The 22,596-nt window shown below is 37.3% G+C and overlaps 1 protein-coding gene and 2 pseudogenes across 1 annotated transcript; all 3 read left to right on the top strand.

Annotated features, from left to right (window-relative positions):
- The first annotated feature begins 6,818 nt into the window (after positions 1-6,818).
- Positions 6,819-7,599, top strand: LOC127137318 (ubiquitin-conjugating enzyme E2 2-like). The gene is made up of 3 exons (XM_051063789.1): positions 6,819-7,155; positions 7,242-7,245; positions 7,431-7,599. Exons 1-3 carry the CDS (start codon positions 6,819-6,821, stop codon positions 7,597-7,599), a joined length of 510 nt encoding a protein of 169 aa, XP_050919746.1.
- Positions 7,600-7,722: 123 nt separating this feature from the next.
- LOC127135503 (enoyl-[acyl-carrier-protein] reductase [NADH], chloroplastic-like) lies at positions 7,723-8,567 on the top strand (annotated as a pseudogene).
- Positions 8,568-18,948: 10,381 nt separating this feature from the next.
- Positions 18,949-19,392, top strand: LOC127137317 (enoyl-[acyl-carrier-protein] reductase [NADH], chloroplastic-like; annotated as a pseudogene).
- Positions 19,393-22,596: the final 3,204 nt, after the last annotated feature.

Genomic DNA, 22,596 nt, shown 5'->3' with positions numbered 1-22,596 from the left:
AAGCATGGCATGGCATAAAATGTAACACCTCCAAAGATCATGTCATAACTCTCAATCCAGGAACTCAAAAATTACAAACCACATATCAAAATGACTAGGAACATGTCCAAAATATGCACAAAAACTTTCATGAATTTCTAATGAAGCATCATCATTTTATGAATGAAAGAGTGAGCATGGTGCACAAAATGACATGTTCAAACAAACCCTAGCCAATAAATTTTTCCACACGTGCACAATATTATTAAAAATCACCATAAAATCAAGCACATGACAAGGAGAATGATGCAAAAAATTGCATCAATTTTGGATTAAAAACGAGTGAGATATGGATTTTTGATGTTGAGAAAAAAATAAAAAAATGTTGAACAAGCATGTAAAGCACATGAAAGCATATGGAAATTAAATAGGCAAGGCAAAAGGGAACCACTGTACAGCGGGATCGAACCGAGGCCACGATTTGAATAAGGCCAGCGCGCGCTACTGTTCATAACAGCATCCGCACGGCCAAACACGAATTTGAGGATCAAACAGCCTATTTTGGAAAATATTTCAAGTGTTCTTCACGTGTTCATACATTCATCACCACATTCATCACTTAAGAACTTTTTGTCACCAAATTGCACAAACCATACATCAATGGAAAGGTCTTTCAATGTACATTCACAATCTCAAATTAATTTTTCCTAATTCTTGATAAATAAATAAAAATCGAAGCAAAACATGTTTGTGCACAAAACTTCAAATCATCATAACTTCCTCGTTTCTCAACCAAATTTAGTGGTTCAAATTGCAGAATTCTCTACTAAACAAGATCTATCCAAAGCATCAATCAATTTCAAGAATCATTGAAGTCGAAAACTCACCTTAATTTGAGGACAGTTGCTAAATCGCGCGTTCTAGGCCTTGAAATGTGAAAACAGAACTTCTATGATGCTTGTAGAAGTGAATGGAACAAGTCTTGTTGCTCAATTATGCACGATCTTGATGAAATCTTGAATTGCCATTGTTGCACCTCACTTTAACAGTCCAAAATTTGGCTTGGAAATGATGAAATCTTGCTTCAATTAGCTTCAATAATGCATGTAGATGATGAATTGATGAAGAACAATGCAATGTTTATGCAAATTTTTGGAAAAAAAGTGAGAGAGAAAGTGAAGAGGTTTTTGTGATTTCTAGATCTAGATCTGAATTCTGTTATGATTAAGATGAAAACAGTTACAATTAGGCTTTTATATGTTATGTTAATGATGATTCTAATCCTAATTAGTGCTAATGAAATGGATTAGTGAAAATGCACTTTTATGCTAAATGGACAATTGGTAATTTCACCTCACTTATGCCAAACCAATGTAACAGTGAAAATTCTTTGTTACAGCAAGTTACAAATGGTGTATGTGAGCTAGTGCAAAAGGAATCATGTGAAAACAATGAATATTTTGCAAAATCACTTTTTCCCTCCACTTTTTAAAATTAAGTCCACTTGAAAAATGGCCTTTTTATGTGATGAGTTTTGATGAAATGTAATGATGGATCATGATAGTACATGTCAAATGGAGTTTGCTCAAAGAAACCTCACTCAATTTGGCCTTGTGAATCAAAAGTTATGCCACTTTGAAATTCAACTTTTTTGGACAATGATCCATCCATAACTTACCAACCACACATGAGAAATTCATGTTCTTGGACTTTTTGGAAAGGTGAGAGCAAGATCTACAACTTTCATGTTGAACAAATTTTCATTTGAAACATTTTTGGACACGTAATTTTGAGGAGAAAAACTTTCCATTTTTGGCAGTTTTAAATTACAAGTCATTTTCTATTTTTGGAAAGTTTCCATCTGACTTTAGTTTCTTCATTCTTGATGTTTGAAATGTCAAATGAAACTTGTTTAGACATGAATGAAGTGTCTCTAACCCTCTCCCACCTCCAAATCCATCAATTCAGGCACAGTTGACCACAGTTGACTTTTTCTGACTGATAGATGAATAGGCTGTGCATTGATCCACTTGAGCCTCAAACTCCTGATGAAATGGCTCAATGATGAAACCCGAGCTTCCATAAGCTCAATATAATCATAAAATGATCCCCATATCCATTGAAAACCTCATCTCCTTCACAAGCCCTGATTGGCCTAATACAGATGATTCAACTGATTAGGGTTGACCAGTGGTCAAAACCCTAATCTCAAGGTATCTGATCAATCTCTTGGATGATATCTAGACCATGATGATGATGATGTAGCATTGTAACCGAGATAAAGCACAACCCTCCTTGAGGAACCATGAACCCTGATTTGAATCACCAACCCTCAGATGGCTAGTGATCAGTTCAATGAACCCTCAACTTGAATCTCAACCTCTTATCTTCTGATCAAGACTTAGGAGGATGACTTGCACAATGTAACCACATGATATGCAAATATGTAATGCCTAATGACCTACAAAATGATATGCAATATGCAAAGCTAGTCCAAAGAGAGGAGGGCAAATTTTGATGTGTTACATTTATGAGTTAAATGGTTCTTGAATGAAGTCTTATATGAACTTGAATGAATTGAATTTGGCATTTGAATTGACATGAACCTTGAATGTATTGACTTGTAAATGGATTGTAATGGATTGAAATTAGTTTTGACTTAATCTTGAATGGATGTGATTGAATCTTGAATGGATATGATTGAAGTGAACCAAGAATATGACTTTGGATGAACATGAATGACTTGAATAAACCAATAACACGAATTAACTTGACTTGCATAGACAATGATAAACATGAACCAAAGATCCATAAACCAAACACTAAACATTGAAAATGTCATGAAGTGGACTTGGATGGGCTTAACCGGATGAAACCAAACAAATCAATGGCTCGACACTTGAAATGTACAAATGAAATGCCATGGGATACAAGCAAAGGGTGGAAGTTTATAGGACCAAAGGCTTGGGCTAGAACCAATGGCCTTAAGAACAGATGAATGAAACCAAACCAAAATCAACATGAATGAACCAAATACAAGAGGTTATGAGGGGCAATGACCAAGCAAGATTGTTAAACACACAATGGGTGATGAATTGGGTGACACTAGGGTTTGAGGATCATCTAGATTAAGGGTCAAGTTATAAGATACCTTTAGACCAAATCCTCCTTGATTGGGGTTACCCGAGGCATTCCCTTCAACCGAAGTTTTTGAATCAACCAAGATGTTTCACAAACAAATCCTCAATGGATAAACCTTCTCAATTAGGGTTTTGATAGCCAAGATAAAGCCCAGAGGAGCTTTACAAAGTTTCATGACCATATCATCAAGCATTAGGGTTAGAAAGTCTAGAGGATTGCCTGGATACCCCCTTGTTGAATTCATACCTCCATCATTTCCGTTTCTGGTTTTGGGTCTAATGCAGCATGGCCATGATTAGCTTTACAGTTCTGACTTGGTAAAGGCATAACAACTAGGTTCATATAATTGATCATGCACCTGGAGGATGGTTGAACAAGGGCTTACAATATGATGAACAAGATTGGAGTCTGAAGCATTTATGACAAATGGTAAGGATTCAAAGGTCAAGGATCAAAATTTGAACTTAGGATTAGAATTAGAACTAGGACTTAGGGTTTTAGGATGAAAAGGGATTGGGTTGACTTTGGTCAAAGTTGACCAAAAAGTCAATTGTTGACCAAAGTCAACATTTGGTCAACATGTAATTTTTTGTACTTTTTGGATGTAATGAACATTGCAATGGACTATAGATGGTTATTTGAATGGAAATTGGAGTTTATGAGTGAAATGGTTCTTGAATGAAGTCTTATATGAACTTGAATGAATTGAATTTGGCATTTGAATTGACATGAACCTTGAATGTATTGACTTGTAGATGGATTGAAATTAGTTTTGACTTAATCTTGAATGGATGTGATTGAATCTTGAATGGATATGATTGAAGTGAACCAAGAATATGGCTTTGGATGAACATGAATGACTTGAATAAACCAATAACACGAATTAACTTGACTTGCATAGACAATGATAAACATGAACCAAAGATCCATAAACCAAACACTAAACATTGAAAATGTCATGAAGTGGACTTGGATGGGCTTAACCGGATGAAACCAAACAAATCAATGGCTCGACACTTGAAATGTACAAATGAAATGCCATGGGATACAAGCAAAGGGTGGAAGTTTATAGGACTAAAGGCTTGGGCTAGAAACAATGGCCTTAAGAACAGATGAATGAAACCAAACCAAAATCAAAATGAATGAACCAATAACAAGAGGTTATGAGGGGCAATGACCAAGCAAGATTGTCAAACACACAATGGGTGATGAATTGGGTGAAACTAGGGTTTTAGGACCATCTAGATTAAGGGTCAAGTTATAAGATACCTTTAGACCAAATCCTCCTTGATTAGGGTTACCCGAGGCATTCCCTTCAACCGAGGTTTTTGAATCAACCAAGATGTTTCACAAACAAATCCTCAATGGATAAACCTTCCCAATTAGGGTTTTGATAGCCAAGATAAAGCCCAAAGGAGCTTTACAAAGCTTCACGACCATATCATCAAACATTGGGGTTAGAAAGTCTTGAGGATTGCCTGGATACCCCCTTGTTGAATTCATACCTCCATCATCAAGAAATTAGGGTTTTTAAGGCCCCTGAGCTTTGATGAAAGTCCAAGCCACACCTTTCAAGTTATTACACATGTAAACTTTAGCTCCACAAGCCAAGAATTTGGAATTTATGGTGATCCCTTAAGGGAATGAATGATGCATGAGTTATTAATGTATGCAACTGAACCCAAGTCAAATGGTTGGATGGAGATATGAAAAAGGGGGAGACAAATTTTGGGGTACAACAATGTGGCCCCAACGTTGATCGTTGTCGTATGTCCTAGTCCACTTATCCAATGGAATAATATCAATCCATTATACTGCATCTTCGTTTGACAATCTTATTTCTTTGTGGTAGTGTTTGAAAGAAGGTTCTGATAATGCGTAACCTGCATTGACAACCTTCTTTCGCAACGTATTATCTTTAATTTCTCGCTTGAAATTCTGAGCAATATGTCTAATGCAGAAGACATACGTCGAATGAGGATTTTGCCAGCCATTATCAATGTTATTATATGCACTGATGATTGAAGGGTGTTTGTCGGAGATCAAACATAAGTTAGGCTGAGGTGCAACGTGCAAACGGAGATTTCTTAGGAAAAAACTCCATCCCTCAGCAGTTTCCCCTTCAACAAGGGCAAATGCGTTTGGAAAAATGTTGTTATTGCCATCTTGTGCCACTTCCATCAGTAAAGTTCCTTTGTATTTCCCGTACAACCATGTACCATCAATTTGTATAATTGGTTTATAGAAAGAAAAACCTATGATGCATGGTTGATACGCCCAGAAGGACGGTGGAATATTCCATTTCCAACAGCACACGTCCCGTCTAATGTATACACGGACAACATTTCCAACTTGACAATAGTCCCTGGAGCATACTGTTTTAGAGCAAACATGTATTTTGGAAGTTGCTTGTAAGACTCATCCCAATTGTCAAACACTTTTTCAACAACCTTTGTCCTAGCTATCCATGCCTTCCTATATGATGGAGTATACTCGTACTTTGACCTAATATGCGAGATTATTGTACTCACCTTTAACGACAGATTATCGCCAATTACAAACAATATTTCATCGCATATTAGCTGAGAGCTTAATTTTCGATTATCCTGCATTGGGTTTGTCAACATGCATGTATGAATTGGACCCATGAATCCAATCTCCCAAGACTCGCTCCTCTTCTGGTACGAAGCTGACAACCTAAAAAGGTAGTGATTATTCGGATAATAAATTTTGTACCTCAATGCATTAGTTCTGTAAACTCTAAGATCAGATGATAGTTGCATGTGAAATTTTTTAATGGCTTTTACTCATTCCTCTTTTGTGCGTAATGTGTCTCCTTGTTTCAAAGATCCTTGCATTTGCACATAAGGATTATACCATATATCTGATGAAGGTTCATCGGAACCCAAATTCAACCTTGTCATATGTTGAGGTGGACAATATACATGACTAGATGGTATTGACTACTCTTTCTCATCAGCATTCACCATTGAATCAACCATGATCTCGACTTCTTCTTCTTCGTCATCTGGAACATTCACCTTAGCTTGTTCGTCATCAGTTTTGCAAAACACTTGTGACTGATCAATGAACTGAGACACTTGTTGTTGATGTGGTAATATATACAACTCTATATCGTTGTACCCAGATTGTTCGTTGTCATACCCCGATTTTGGTCCTGAATTTTTTTCTTTTTTCATTTTTATTTGGCACTTGGCCTAAAGTTCATTTGCATACATTCATTCCCAAATCCATATTTTTGTTACACATTGGTCATTGTCTAGGCCTTTTTGATCATGGTGTTTTTTATTATAAAATGGATTTTAATTATTTGACTTTTTAATTTTCAATTTGATTTTAATTTCGAATTAAGTTTAATTCCAAATTTCAATTTAATCTTAATTGTTTATTTTACTAATGATTCAACTCTAATTGATTTTAATTTTCAAATAAATGTTAGAATTGATATCAAAGTATTTTTAACAAATTATAGATTAATTTGATGTAAATTTGTTTTTTATTATTATTTAAATTAGTCTTGGATTATTTCTAAAAATCCGTTTTATAATCAAACACGATCCATTTCCCATCCATAGTGCATTTCAAATCAAAATAGTACATACACTCAATTCTTGAATTCAGTATTCACTCAAGTTCCTCCTGTTGGCATCAGTGGGGCACCCCAAGACAACAATATCATGCTTTGGAATGCTGTGATCTTTGGGCCAGATGACACCCCTTGGGATGGAGGCACGTTCAAGTTGACGCTTCAGTTCACAGAGGATTATCCTAATAAACCACCTACTGTGCGTTTTGTTTCTCGGATGTTTCATCCAAACATCTATGCAGATGGAAGTATATGCTTGGATATTTTACAAAATCAGTGGAGTCCAATTTACGATGTGGCTGCTATACTTACCTCAATCCAGTCATTGTTGTGTGATCCAAACCCAAACTCTCCAGCAAATTCTGAAGCTGCTAGAACATCCCAGCTGGAAAATAAACAGGAATTGAACCTAGAGCATATCAAAGAAAGTAATTGGCGCATGAAGCATTTTCTTCTTGAACATTTACAATATCCATTATTCAGTTTCTCATTCACTATTTTGAGTTTATGTTAGACATGTAATTTAAGTGCTTTTTGTTCAATTACACAATACAACGTATACAAAATTCATAAATTCTTTGAAATGCAAATTCTTTTTCCGGATTCATTCACTTGTTCTTCGCCGTTAGCATGGAGAGAAGCTTCAATTTGGTGATCTTGAGAATGTTCCCGCGTTTTTCTTGTTGTGACATGATTATCCTAGGATATATGTTCCTGCCAACAACAGTGGAAAGCAAATCATAAGTCCATCCCAAGCATACCGTATATACAAAGAAGCTGGCAAGAAATGGTTCCAGGGGACTGCTGATGCTGTGAGGCAATTTCTATGGGTTTTTGAGAACGCCAAGACCAGAATGTTGAGCATATATTGATACTTTCCAGGGATCATCTTTACCGAATGAACTATACGGTATGATGTCCGCAACCTGCAACAAACAACAAAGGGCAAGGCAAAACCGTGAAACAACCCCACAGAGAAACAAGAGAATCATTCGAGATGGCAACAACATCAAATTCTACCTTGCAAATTGCAATGTCAAGATCATGCATTCCTTCATCACAGAAGTTTGCCGATGTGAGTACTGAGATTTTCGGTGGAAAGTCCAAGGGGGATCATGGAATAAACTTGCGAGTGCGTGTCATGATGCGTCGGTGCAGCCCTTCCAACGGAGCTTTACATCATCATCTGTAAAGTCTATCAAATTTGCAACGAAGGCAGTGTCTGAGTCTAGTGAAACAAGCCCAATTTCAGGATTACCAATTAATTTGAAAGGTAAAAGAGCTTTTATTACCGGCGTGGCTGATGACAATGGGTACGGATGGGCAATTGCAAAATCTCTTGCTGTTAGCAGGAGCTGAAATTCTGCTAGGCACATGGGTTCCGGCTCTGAATATATTTGAGTCCAGCTTACGACGTCGAAACTGTGCAGAAGCTCGTTGAGGCGTTTGTAGCACAGGAACATCAATCTCTGTTGGAAGACGAATTGCAGGAGATCAGAAGTCCTAAAATGGTATCAAGTTCTTCTAGCAAGATCAAGGTAGCGAAACTGGTCGATAGCTATCTTGCTGAGATTGCACGTGATCCAAATTTGCCTCTTCTGATATTTGTGAATATCGCCGATCTGGTATCAAGCTTTCCTAGACAGTCTCATGATGGTCTTTACCGTGCCATTGACATGTATTTAAAGGAACATCCTGAAACATTAAAAAACCGGAGGAGTTCAATTTACTTATCACTCAAGCCATAAGCTAAATTCAAACACAACAAGCGCCATCACCAAACATTAAAGCAATGTCGCCTTTCTCAGTAGGATTCAACCTAACAGAATAACTCAATTCATGCCTGTTAAGTGATGTCCCTGGTCCATAACCAATCATACCGCCATAATTCATGTTAGCCGTGGACCTGCATAACCCAAACCATAGCAATCCAAAGCCGTGATCAAAACGAAACCGCCGTTTAAACTTCCAGTTCAGTTCAGGATAATGATAATATGAAGAATTGTTGGTTTTTCGATAAAAATTTTAACGGTGTGTCGGATGAGATTCTTGGGGAAATTGCGATCCATGTCTTCATCGTTTTCACTGCAGTAAAAAACATGGCCATTAGTCAAAACTGTAGAAATTACAAAAGATCCCAATTTGGCATTAAGACAAAATTCAAAGAGAAAGCATGAGTTCATATTACCGTTTCTGATTTAGCATCGAATAGGGCAATCCAAAACTGAGAATCCCTAAAGGGATTTTGCAGAGACCCCTTTTGAACTCCACTGTACCAATTCGAAACCCTAACGGCAGAAGATAAATAGAGAGGAAGAGAATCAGTGAGAGGAGGCGATTGGGAGGCGGAACAAAATCTCAGAGAAAACCCTAAACACGAAAAAGGATCCAAAATTTGGAGACCACGAAAACCTGAAAGCTAGCAAAGGGAGGCATTTGTAAGCTCGTCATTACCGCCACCGAAGGTGAGTTTTTGATTGAATCCCTCTGAAGCATTTGATAGAGAATGATTGATTGAATTTGAGAGTGTGAGAGAGATTCGTTGAGGGTGATGAGAGTTGAGGGAGAGCGATTGAGAGCGATAGGGAGAGCGATGGAGAGCGACGGTGAGATAGAGAGAACGGACGTTTGAGGTCTGGGACGTTCATCTGCGTCCTCACCTTTTCTTTTCTTTTTTGTTTATTCACTATTTGTCCCCCTTTTTTTTTAAGCAGACCTTTAAACCCCATTAAGTGAACGTTTAGAGTTTTTAAATGGTCATTAACTGTGGTTTATTGGTATTAGTTTTGGTTAAATGCTATTTTGTGTTCCCAATCCCTAACCTTTTGAACCCAACAGCCAGGCGGCTAGGGTCACCTTTTGGGATTTCTCCTTTTTATTTTTATTTTTAATTAATCGTCCATTAAATAGACCACCCCATTTTTATTTTTATTTTAATTCATACTTTAATCTATTTTGGTTTATATATCTAATTTGTTATTTAAATTATAAACAATCATAAGTTGGTCTAGTGGAGAGAGGGTAGTTTTATAGTCTTTAGTGGAGTGGGTTCAATACTCATGTGTAGCATTTTATTTCTTTTAGCATTTTTTTTATGTTTATGCTTTATTATACTCATAGTTTCATTATTGTTTAATAACACAGATTTGCTTTCTTTTTATTTCATCATCCATTCAAAACCATTTTAAACTATTAAAATCACATTTTTCTCGATTCAATGTCGAGTCCATTTCCACACCCTTGTAAGTTGATTGCTTTTAAGCATCGCCATCAACCTCACATAGCTTACTCTTGGGCTTTCTTACAATGAGCCTGTTCTCTTGCACATACACTCATGCATTGCATTATTTGTTGTTTGGGCCCGATTTAATTATTTCATGATTTTGAATCCCCATTTGACAAAATGTACCCCACTTCCCCGATGTGTAATAATTTTGTACTGTTTTATTTCTTTATTTGTTTGATTGTTTAGTTAAATACTAACACAAGAATAAAATCAACCATTTTCAAAAAAATACAAAAATATGACTCGATCCAATGTCGAGTATTTTCTCAATAAACAAATCAATTCATTTCTCCCTCCTATTCTATTTCATTTCTTTCAAACTTTCATCAAACGCTTGATTCAACGTCAAGCCATTTTTCTAATAAAAACTCAAAAAATATTAATTTATAGTTAAGACTTTTTCAACAAGATGGAAGTGGAACGTGGTGTATATCGCGCACTCCTGAGACTAGGATTCAAGATGTATATCTCGCCAATCCTAGTTCTCGCTATCATCCAAATTCATTCACTTTGCTCTCTCAAACACTCATTCAAATTAAACGTCCATCAATACTTGATTCTTGTGTCAAGTCATTTTTTACAACAAAACCCAAAATACCTAATTCTTAACACTTTTTTCAATAAAGGTGGAAATGGAACATGGTGTATACCATGCACTCCTGAGGTTAAGATTCGAGACGTATGCCTTGCCAATCTTAACTCTCGTCATCGTCTGAAATTGTCAATGCGGTTTCTTCAAACCCTTTCTCTATCAAATTCCAAAACACTTAATTCCTATCTTAACCTCTTTCAATAAAGATGGAAATGGAACATGGTGTATACCGTGCACTCCTGAGGCTAGGACTCGAGATGTATATCTCGCTCATCCAAGTTCTTGCCATCACTCAAAATACATCCAACCAATCAAACTCTTTCTCGCCGCCGTACGATTAATCAAAACCTTTTTTCATAAATGAAAGACATATTGTCTTAAGGTGATGCAAAACAATGTTTCGGCCACGATTGTTGAGTAGAGATAAATGACGCTTTTCCGAATGTAGATTTATAAATCCGTTCGATGTGTGGTATGCGTCCACTCCTCATCTGTTTTGGGTAAAACAATGTTTTCGTCGATTAATACAGTATAGCTTTCGCTAAAATCGACCAACAAACAAACATTTCTACCCAGAACTACGTAAGCCTTGACTTCTCTATTGAGATACGTAGGAGCAGGATTTATAAATCTTGTCAGGCCCATTAATAAAAAACTTAGGTTTAGTCCTTTCATCAAAGATCCAAAAACATTTCTTCTCTCTTATATTCTTTCTTTCCCACTTAATAAACTGAAAAGCCTAATATTTCAACTAACACTAACGCACATAATCGACCTAATGGTTCCCGTTGAGTACAACGGACGTGAGGGGTGCTAATACCTTCCCCTTGCGTAATCGACTCTCGAACCCTGATATTGGTTGCGATGACCATATCTTATCCTTTCTTTTGTCTTGGGTTTTATCGATATTTCCCCTTTCCTTTTTAGGAATAAATAAAGTTCGGTGGCGACTCTGTTCAGTCCATCATTGCGAGCGTGCGATCGCGCTTCGCTTTGAAGTCGTATCCCCATTTTTTTGAGGTGCGACAGATGGCGACTCTGCTGGGGAGTACCCAATCCCTAAGTGAGTCAAGCCTAGTTAGGACGTTTGTGTGCCTTTGTTTGTTTAATTTTGTGGCTTTTCCCTTATTTGTTGCTTTTTAATATCTTTATTGTTATATTGATATTTGTTGTATATTGGTTCCACCGTGTTGGATACTTGGATTTTGATTGCAAACCATGTGGGAAAGACTCTACACCCGAGTCTAGAGTGAAAAAAAAACATAAGATAGGACGATGGTTGAGTAGTACGGACTCCCGAGGTGGATACTTCGTAAGAGTCGGTACGAGAACCTCACTTAGAGTAGATCCTTTTGCAAATATTATCGCCCGAGGTGTATACCTCGTAAGCTTCGATGTTTCAAAGGGGTCCATGACTCTAAGAACCTTTTAGAACATTGAACCTTTGGCCAACTAGAAATGATGGTTGGTATGGATTCCCGAGGTGAATACTTCATAAGAGTCGGTACGAGAACCTCACCCATAATAGATTCCCTTGATGGAGTTGACGACCGGAAAGTATTTCCCGTAAGCGTCAAACATTCTTGTGAATCAATGACTTTGGGGATCCTTTGTAACAAAACCTTAGATCATACCCGGTGAGAACCCCGTTTTGGAAAAAATATCAAATTTATCCATACCTCGGACTTTTGAGCCCGTGTGTTGAAAAAACACAAATATGCATGGCTTGTATTGCATTCATTCACATCTCATTGCATCTGCATCTCATCATAACGCATGTCATTTTCCAGACAAAGTACAAAAAAAACTCATCCATCCTTTGTCCATGATCAAAGCAAAGTGATTCTCAACACACGTTTAGAGCAAAGAACCATGTCTCAGGAGATGATGGATGAGCTAAGGAAAAGCCAAGAAGCACTGAAGGAGGAACTTAATCTTTTGAAGAGCCAAATGAGATGGGTCTTGGAAACCCTACAAGTCTTGTTGAGAAAAGAGGGTCACCCAATATACACTGCTGCAACAAAGAGAGCTACTACCCCACATCCATCTGGTGTTACCCCAAGTCAAGGGAAATTCTATGAGGTAACTCCTCATTTACCAGTATATGGACCTCCCTCAAGACGTCATCATCAACATCCTCTGGCTATTCCTCCTCAAAATCACCCAAGCCAGGTTCAGAACAAAAATCAGAATCAGAACAAGAGGAACAAGGATCACAATGACTCGATTCCGGTGCCATATAGCAAGCTCTACCCGCAATTGATCCAAAATGCTTTGGTGACCCCTCGAGCTCTCACACCTGTGTCACCATACCTGTCATGGTACAATCCAAATGCAACATGTGAATTCCATAAAGGAGCATTGGGACATGACCTGGATTCTTGCTTAGCGCTGAAAGCCTTGGTGCGAGGGTTGATTAACAAAAAGAGCTTAATCTTTGAAGAAGATCATCCGAAGGTCAGGTGCGAATACCATACTGGGACAATGGGGCACTCCATCGAGGAATGCAAGAGTTTTAAGCTCAAGCTGCAAGGATTGATTGACATAGGGTCACTAACACTCAAGGAGGAAGGCTCAGGTACATATACCTTGATTTCTGAGCCAGGTAATGAGAAAGGGAAAGGACGCTTGAGACCCCTCAAGGTTTTGTACCACAAGGAAGATGTCAGGGATGTGGCTAATGAACTATCATTATTTCCTGATAAGAGCATTGAGATACCGCCTTGGATTTCCAATGTCACGACCCATACCAATGAAAGAAAAGGAGAAGTGAGTAGTGGATCCAGGAGGGTTGCGTTCAACGATGAGATTGAAGGAAAAGAATTTGAGGATCATCATGTCGATGTCAAAAAGCTTGTTGATCCCAACCTTCAAGTTTGAAGAAGTCAATTCCCTAAAGTTGGCAATCATTTGGCTGTTTCAACACTTCTTTTGTAGTTTCTTTGCATGTTGGTTGTTATTTGCTTTTAAACATTGTTGTTTTATTTGAATTGGTAAGATTAATGAAATGTTTATGCATCTTTTGAATTAATCCATTCGTATTCACTTGTTTTTCATTTATGTTAAAAAACAAAAACAAAAATACTCCTCTCATTCATTTTTGTTTATCAAACCGTTGTGTTAACAAAGATTGGAGGGAGGATGATGAAAACGAAACACCTGAAATTGTTGTGGTATGCTTTTGAAGAAAACCTTGCCGATGATGTAAGGCATTGTTTCAAATCCCCAAACACTGAAGAGATAAGGAGTTAATCCCTAGTCAACCACTTTGAGCCTAGAAGTTGGTGTTTATTTCGGATCTAAAACCCTTAATCTTAACCTGGGGCAGGGTAGTTATGTTCAGATAGTTTGATCGTGCATTCGATCTTTCCAAAAATCGTCCATATATACATCCTCCAATTAGGTTCAACCACATGTTATCCTTCGCGCACATGTTGAAGTGTCGGAGAAGTTGAGAAAAGATAAAATTAGTGTTGGTTGATCCTCATCCACCAATAATGTGGCAGTCAACACCTTTAAAAATAGAAAAAAAGCCCGCTAAGTCAAATACCACAAAATGACTTAGGCAAAAGTCAGGGCATCCCGATGGACCGAAAGCTTCAAAGAAGCGGTCCAGGAAAAATCAGGGATAAGGGAAATCACCCAAAAGAGGTCATTAAGTCCTCGACAAAAACAAAACAAGGTGACTGCCATTTCAAGAAAATTCGTCTTGAATCCTCATCACACCTTCGAACCCTCTTGGAAGTCGAATGCGTGTATTGAATTAACTGAACATAGGAACTGGAGATCATCAAGAAGAAGGGATGGGTAAAATAAATTTTGAGCCTTATATCCTTTTGTTTCAAAAAAACCGTGAACCAGACCACGTTACAACCCTTAAAAGACCTAATTGAGGTAGGGTTTTTTTTGAAAGCATACTATAACAAGGTTGTGTTAACTTGACTCCAAACGATTTTTGTTAATCATTTGATGGCACCAACTTGCATACTGTGAATGACTTGATCACCATTGTGTTCTTATCAACGACTCGTTCACTGTATTTCACCCATTCATATCAATAAACTTTGAGTTCAAATTTTGGCATAAGTATTGAATTAAAATTACCATTTTTGAATGAACAATCTTATTTGCGATTCAATACTTAGCATCAAAGAAATTCAATACACAGTTGAGGAACTTGATGGAGTGAAAGAAGTCTAGTCAGGGGCAAATCACTTTGAGCATCAGTTAATTCGAGCTAATCACCCTAAGGGTCATCTAGCCAAGAGTAATCTGCTTCAAGACTCAGACTGGGGCAAGCCACCTCAGAGCTCAGTAAGTCCAATCACTCCAAGGTTCAGTTAACCAAGAGTAATTTGCTTCAAGACTTAGACTGGGGCAAGCCACCTCAAAGCTCAATGAATCCAACTATTCCAAGGAGAGTCAATCAAGAGTCTACCATTCCAACATTTGGTTAGTCAAGTTTGGACCATTGCAAGTTTCAAACACTTGGGGCAAGCCATCTCGAGGTAGTCTCATGGCAAGTTGCTTCCAAACTCACTTTCAAAGTGAACATTTTCAAAGACCCAACAAACTGGGGCAAGATGAGCCACAGAGGGGCAGAACCTCTCTCTTCGTGCTTTCAAACTGCTCAAACAAATACTGCCATACGTCAACAATTATTGAGTTTAAGACGAGTGCCCGAAAATTATGCTAGCACGATTCATTAATCCTCAAAAAGGATCCCATTGGCAAAGTTGTGGTTATCAAACTGGATAGAATACTCCTTTGGCAACATCTATCATAAAATATTTGGTTGAGTTCTCGGTGTTGAGGAATCATGAGCTTCCATAAAAAGCCTTTACAAACTCCCAGTCTACCCAGTGTCAGCATTCTCATAATCATGATCATTCATATATCATGCATAAAAGGAAATTCAAATCATGCATAGCCGAAATGTACTTCGTGCTCATTTTGCATTGACTCAGGTCTTGTTGTCGATCCTTTGACCTTTGATTCCAGTTTGTATTTGGTGCCCTTAAACCCACATCCGGTTTTCGCAGTCATTTTCAAATCCAATGTTTGTTCAATACTATTCAGGTCATATACGAACCTGTTGTTGAGCCTTATTCCGGTATCAGGTCATACATGAACCTGTTCTGAAGTTTTTTCCTTTTGTTCAATACTATTCAAGTCATATATGAACTTGTTGTTGAGCTTTATTCCGGTGTCAGGTCATACATGAACCTATTCTGAAGTTTTTTCCTTTTGTTCAATACTATTCAGGTCATATATGAACCTGTTGTTGAGCTTTATTCCAGTGTCAGGTCATACATGAACCTGTTCTGAAGATTTTTTCTCTGCTTGTTCAATACTATTCAGGTCATATATGAACCTGTTGTTGAGCTTTATTCCAGTGTCAGGTCATACATGAACCTGTTCTGAAGTTTTTTCCTTTTGTTCAATACTATTCAGGTCATATATGAACCTGTTGTTGAGCTTTATTCCGGTGTCAGGTCATACATGAACCTGTTCTGAAGTTTTTTCCTTTTGTTCAATACTATTCAGGTCATATATGAACCTGTTGTTGAGCTTTATTCCAGTGTCAGGTCATACATGAACCTGTTCTGAAGATTTTTTCTCTGCTTGTTCAATACTATTCAGGTCATATATGAACCTGTTGTTGAGCTTTATTCCAGTGTCAGGTCATACATGAACCTGTTCTGAAGATTTTTTCTCTGCTTGTTCAATACTATTCAGGTCATATATGAACCTGTTGTTGAGCTTTATTCCAGTGTCAGGTCATACATGAACCTGTTCTGAAGATTTTTTCTCCTTTTGTTCAATACTATTCAGGTCATATATGAACCTGTTGTTGAGCTTTATTCCGGTATCAGGTCATATATGAACCTGTTCTGAAGATTTTTTCCCTATGTTTGTTCAATACTATTCAGGTCATATATGAACCTGTTGTTGAGCTTTATTCCAGTGTCAGGTCATACATGAACCTGTTCTGAAGATTTTTTCTCTGTTTGTTCAACTCTATTCAGGTCATATATGAATGTTGAGCTTTATTCCAGTGTCAGGTCATACATGAACCTGTTCTGAAGATTTTTTTTCTCTGTTTGTTCAATACTATTCAGGTCATATATGAACCTGTTGTTGAGCTTTATTCCGGTGTCAGGTCATATATGAACCTGTTCTGAAGAGTCTTTCTCTATGATTGTTTCAGTGTTGTCAAGTCATATATGAACCTGCTGATGAGCTTTCATTCCAGTATATTCAGGTCATATATGAACCTGTTGATACACTCTTCTTGAATTTTTCTGAGTTTGTTTGGTCATACCTGAACCTGCTGTCAGAACTTCTTGATATTCCCCAGCGTTGTCAGGTCATATATGAACTGGTTGTAGCATCTTTTCCTTTATTCTGGTTAGTAGGTCATATGTGAACTTACTACCGAAACCTCTTGTATTCCAAGTATCGATTATCAAATTTCACTTTGAGTACTCCCCGTTGTGTCTGATTCTCCAGCCGGATTTGTCTTCTCCAGCGAGTTTGTTTTTTTTACCATTTGTCTTGTCTCCCTGTGGACCATCAACATTCCCCACAGATTTGGTTCGCTTAGTAGCATCTCCTATTAAGGGTCCACCATATCCCTAGCAGATAAAAATTACAAAAAAAGAATCATACATCCATGCATATCATATTATATCATATCATATCATATCATATCATATCATATCATATCATATCATATCATATCATATCATATCACATCATGTCATAGGGATTCAGGATCAAAATCCGGGTCTTCTTAGTATTTAACCATCTCCCACTATGATCATATGAAGAGTGTCCTGCTTCATATTCTCTAGTTGAAGATACTTAAATAGGGGCAACTGTCATACCCCGATTTTGGTCCTGAATTTTTTTCATTTTTTCATTTTTATTTGGCACTTGGCCTAAAGTTCATTTGCACACATTCATTCCCAAATCCATATTTTTGTTACACATTGGTCATTGTCTAGGCCTTTTTGATCATGGTGTTTTTGATTATAAAATGGATTTTAATTATTTGACTTTTTAATTTTCAATTTGATTTTAATTTCGAATTAAGTTTAATTCCAAATTTCAATTTAATCTTAATTGTTTATTTTAATAATGATTCAAACTCTAATTGATTTTAATTTTCAAATAAATGTTAGAATTGATATCAAAGTATTTTTAACAAATTATAGATTAATTTGATGTAAATTTGTTTTTTATTATTATTTAAATTGATATTTAAATTAGTCTTGGATTATTTCTAAAAATCCGTTTTATAATCAAACATGATCCATTTCCCATCCATAGTGCATTTCAAATCAAAATAGTACATACACTCAATTCTTGAATTCAGTTTTCACTCAAGTTCCTCCTGTTGGCATCAGTGGGGCACCCCAAGATAACAATATCATGCTTTGGAATGCTGTGATCTTTGGGCCAGATGACACCCCTTGGGATGGAGGCACGTTCAAGTTGACGCTTCAGTTCACAGAGGATTATCCTAATAAACCACCTACTGTGCGTTTTGTTTCTCGGATGTTTCATCCAAACATCTATGCAGATGGAAGTATATGCTTGGATATTTTACAAAATCAGTGGAGTCCAATTTATGATGTGGCTGCTATACTTACCTCAATCCAGTCATTGTTGTGTGATCCAAACCCAAACTCTCCAGCAAATTCTGAAGCTGCTAGAACATCCCAGCTGGAAAATAAACAGGAATTGAACCTAGAGCATATCAAAGAAAGTAATTGGCGCATGAAGCATTTTCTTCTTGAACATTTACAATATCCATTATTCAGTTTCTCATTCACCATTTTGAGTTTATGTTAGACATGTAATTTAAGTGATTTTTGTTCAATTACACAATACAACGTATACAAAATTCATAAATTCTTTGAAATGCAAATTCTTTTTCCGGATTCATTCACTTGTTCTTCGCCGTTAGCATGGAGAGAAGCTTCAATTTGGTGATCTTGAGAATGTTCCCGCGTTTTTCTTGTTGTGACATGATTATCCTAGGATATATGTTCCTGCCAACAACAGTGGAAAGCAAATCATAAGTCCATCCCAAGCATACCGTATATACAAAGAAGCTGGCAAGAAATGGTTCTAGGGGACTGCTGATGCTGTGAGGCAATTTCTATGGGTTTTTGAGAACGCCAAGACCAGAATGTTGAGCATATATTGATACTTTCCGGGGATCATCTTTACCGAATGAACTATACGGTATGATGTCCGCAACCTGCAACAAACAACAAAGGGCAAGGCAAAATCGTGAAACAACCCCACAGAGAAACAAGAGAATCATTCGAGATGGCAACAACATCAAATTCTACCTTGCAAATTGCAATGTCAAGATCATGCATTCCTTCATCACAAAAGTTTTCCGATGTGAGTACTGAGATTTTCGGTGGAAAGTCCAAAGGGGATCATGGAATAAACTTGCGAGTGCGTGTCATGATGCGTCGGTGCAGCCCTTCCAACGGAGCTTTACATCATCATCTGTAAAGTCTGTCAAATTTGCAACGAAGGCAGTGTCTGAGTCTAGTGAAACAAGCCCAATTTCAGGATTACCAATTAATTTGAAAGGTAAAAGAGCTTTTATTACCGGCGTGGCTGATGACAATGGGTACGGATGGGCAATTGCAAAATCTCTTGCTGTTAGCAAGAGCTGTAATTCTTCTCGGCACATGGGTTCCGGCTCTGAATATATTTGAGTCCAGCTTACGACGTCGAAGTTGTGCAGAAGCTCGTTGAGGCGTTTGTAGCACAGGAACATCAATCTCTGTTGGAAGACGAATTGCAGGAGATCAGAAGTCCTAAAATGGTATCAAGTTCTTCTAGCAAGATCAAGGTAGCGAAACTGGTTGATAGCTATCTTGCTGAGATTGCACGTGATCCGAATTTGCCTCTTCTGATATTTGTGAATATCGTCGATCTGGTATCAAGCTTTCCTAGACAGTCTCATGATGGTCTTTACCGTGCCATTGACATGTATTTAAAGGAACATCCTGAAACATTAAAAAACCGGAGGAGTTCAGTTTACTTATCACTCAAGCCATAAGCTAAATTCAAACACAACAAGCGCCATCACCAAACATTAAAGCAATGTCGCCTTTCTCAGTAGGATTCAACCTAACAGAATAACTCAATTCATGCCTGTTAAGTGATGTCCCTGGTCCATAACCAATCATACCGCCATAATTCATGTTAGTCGTGGACCTGCATAACCCAAACCATAGCAATCCAAAGCCGTGATCAAAACGAAACCGCCGTTTAAACTTCCAGTTCAGTTCAGGATAATGCTAATACGAAGAATTGTTGGTTTTTCGATAACAATTTTAATGGTGTGTCGGATGCGATTCTTGGGGAAATTGCGATCCATGTCTTCATCGTTTTCACTGCAGTAAAAAACATGGCCATTAGTCAAAACTGTAGAAATTACAAAAGATCCCAATTTGGCATTAAGACAAAATTCAAAGAGAAAGCATGAGTTCATATTACCGTTTCTGATTTAGCATCGAATAGGGCAATCCAAAACTGAGAATCCCTAAAGGGATTTTGCAGAGACCCCTTTTGAACTCCACTGTACCAATTCGAAACCCTGACGGCAGAAGATAAATAGAGAGGCAGAGAATCAGTGAGAGGAGGCGATTGGGAGGCGGAACAAAATCTCAGAGAAAACCCTAAACACGAAAAAGGATCCAAAATTTGGAGACCTCAAAAACCTGAAAGCTAGCAAAGGGAGGCATTTGTAAGCTCGTCATTACCGCCACCGAAGGTGAGTTTTTGATTGAATCCCTCTGAAGCATTTGATAGAGAATGATTGATTGAATTTGAGAGTGTGAGAGAGATTCGTTGAGGGTGATGAGAGTTGAGGGAGAGCGATTGAGAGCGATAGGGAAAGCGATGGAGAGTGATGGTGAGATAGAGAGAACGGACGTTTGAGGTCTGGGACGTTCATCTGCGTCCTCACCTTTTCTTTTCTTTTTTGTTTATTCACTATTTGTCCCTTTTTTTTTAAGCAGACCTTTAAACCCCACTAAGTGAACGTTTAGAGTTTTTAAGTGGTCATTAATTGTGGTTTATTGGTATTAGTTTTGGTTAAATGCTATTTTGTGTTCCCAATCCCTAACCTTTTGAACCCAACAGCCAGGCGGCTAGGGTCACCTTTTGGGATTTCTCCTTTTTATTTTTATTTTTAATTAATCGTCCATTAAATATACCACCCCATTTTTATTTTTATTTTAATTCATACTTTAATCTATTTTGGTTTATATATCTAATTTGTTATTTAAATTATAAACAATCATAAGTTGGTCTAGTGGAGAGAGGGTAGTTTCATAGTCTTTAGTGGAGTGGGTTCAATACTCATATGTAGCATTTTATTTCTTTTAGCATTTTTTTTATGTTTATGCTTTATTATACTCATAGTTTCATTATTGTTTAATAACACATATTTGCTTTCTTTTAATTTCATCATCCATTCAAAACCATTTTAAACTATTAAAATCATATTTTTCTCGATTCAATGTCGAGCCCATTTCCACACCCTTGTAAGTCGATTGCTTTTAAGCATCGCCATCAACCTCACATAGCTTACTCTTGGGCTTTCTTACAATGAGCCGGTTCTCTTGCACTTACACTCATGTATTGCATTATTTGTTGTTTGGGCCCGATTTAATTATTTCATGATTTTGAATCCCCATTTGACAAAATGTACCCCACTTCCCCGATGTGTAATAATTTTGTACTGTTTTATTTCTTTATTTGTTTGATTGTTTAGTTAAATACTAACACAAGAATAAAATCAACCATTTTCAAAAAAATACAAAAATATGACTCGATCCAATGTCGAGTATTTTCTCAATAAACAAATCAATTCATTTCTCCTCCTATTCTATTTCATTTCTTTCAAACTTTCATCAAACGCTTGATTCAATGTCAAGCCATTTTTTCTAATAAAAACTCAAAAAATATTAATTTATAGTTAAGACTTTTTCAACAAGATGGAAGTGGAACGTGGTGTATACCGTGCACTCCTGAGACTAGGATTCGAGATGTATATCTCGTCAATCCTAGTTCTCGCCATCATCCAAATTCATTCACTTTGCTCTCTCAAACACTCATTCAAATTAAACGTCCATCAATACTTGATTCTTGTGTCAAGTCATTTTTTACAACAAAACCCAAAATACCTAATTCTTAACACTTTTTTCAATAAAGGTGGAAATGGAACATGGTGTATACCATGCACTCCTGAGGTTAAGATTCGAGACGTATGCCTCGCCAATCTTAACTCTCGTCATCGTCTGAAATTATCAATGCGGTTTCTTCAAACCCTTTCTCTATCAAATTCCAAAACACTTAATTCCTATCTTAACCTCTTTCAATAAAGATGGAAATGGAACATGGTGTATACCGTGCACTCCTGAGGCTAGGATTCGAGATGTATATCTCGCTCATCCAAGTTCTCGCCATCACTCAAAATACATCCAACCAATCAAACTCTTTCTCGCCGCCGTGCGATTAATCAAAACCTTTTTTCATAAATGAAAGACATATTGTCTTAAGGTGATGCAAAACAATGTTTCGGCCACGATTGTTGAGTAGAGATAAATGACGCTTTTCCGAATGTAGATTTATAAATCCGTTCGATGTGTGGTATGCGTCCACTCCTCATCTGTTTTGGGTAAAACAATGTTTTCGTCGATTAATACAGTATAGCTTTCGCTAAAATCGACCAACAAACAAACATTTCTACCCAGAACTACGTAAGCATTGACTTCTCTATTGAGATACGTAGGAGCAGGATTTGTAAATCTTGTCAGGCCCATTAATAAAAAACTTAGGTTTAGTCCTTTCGTCAAAGATCCAAAAACATTTCTTCTCTCTTATATTCTTTCTTTCCCACTTAATAAACTGAAAAGCCTAATATTTCAACTAACACTAACGCACATA

Source organism: Lathyrus oleraceus, chromosome 4, assembly GCF_024323335.1.
Source record: "Lathyrus oleraceus cultivar Zhongwan6 chromosome 4, CAAS_Psat_ZW6_1.0, whole genome shotgun sequence".
Taxonomy (NCBI): Eukaryota; Viridiplantae; Streptophyta; class Magnoliopsida; order Fabales; family Fabaceae; genus Lathyrus; species Lathyrus oleraceus.
This window is presented reverse-complemented; position numbering and strand designations above follow the sequence as displayed.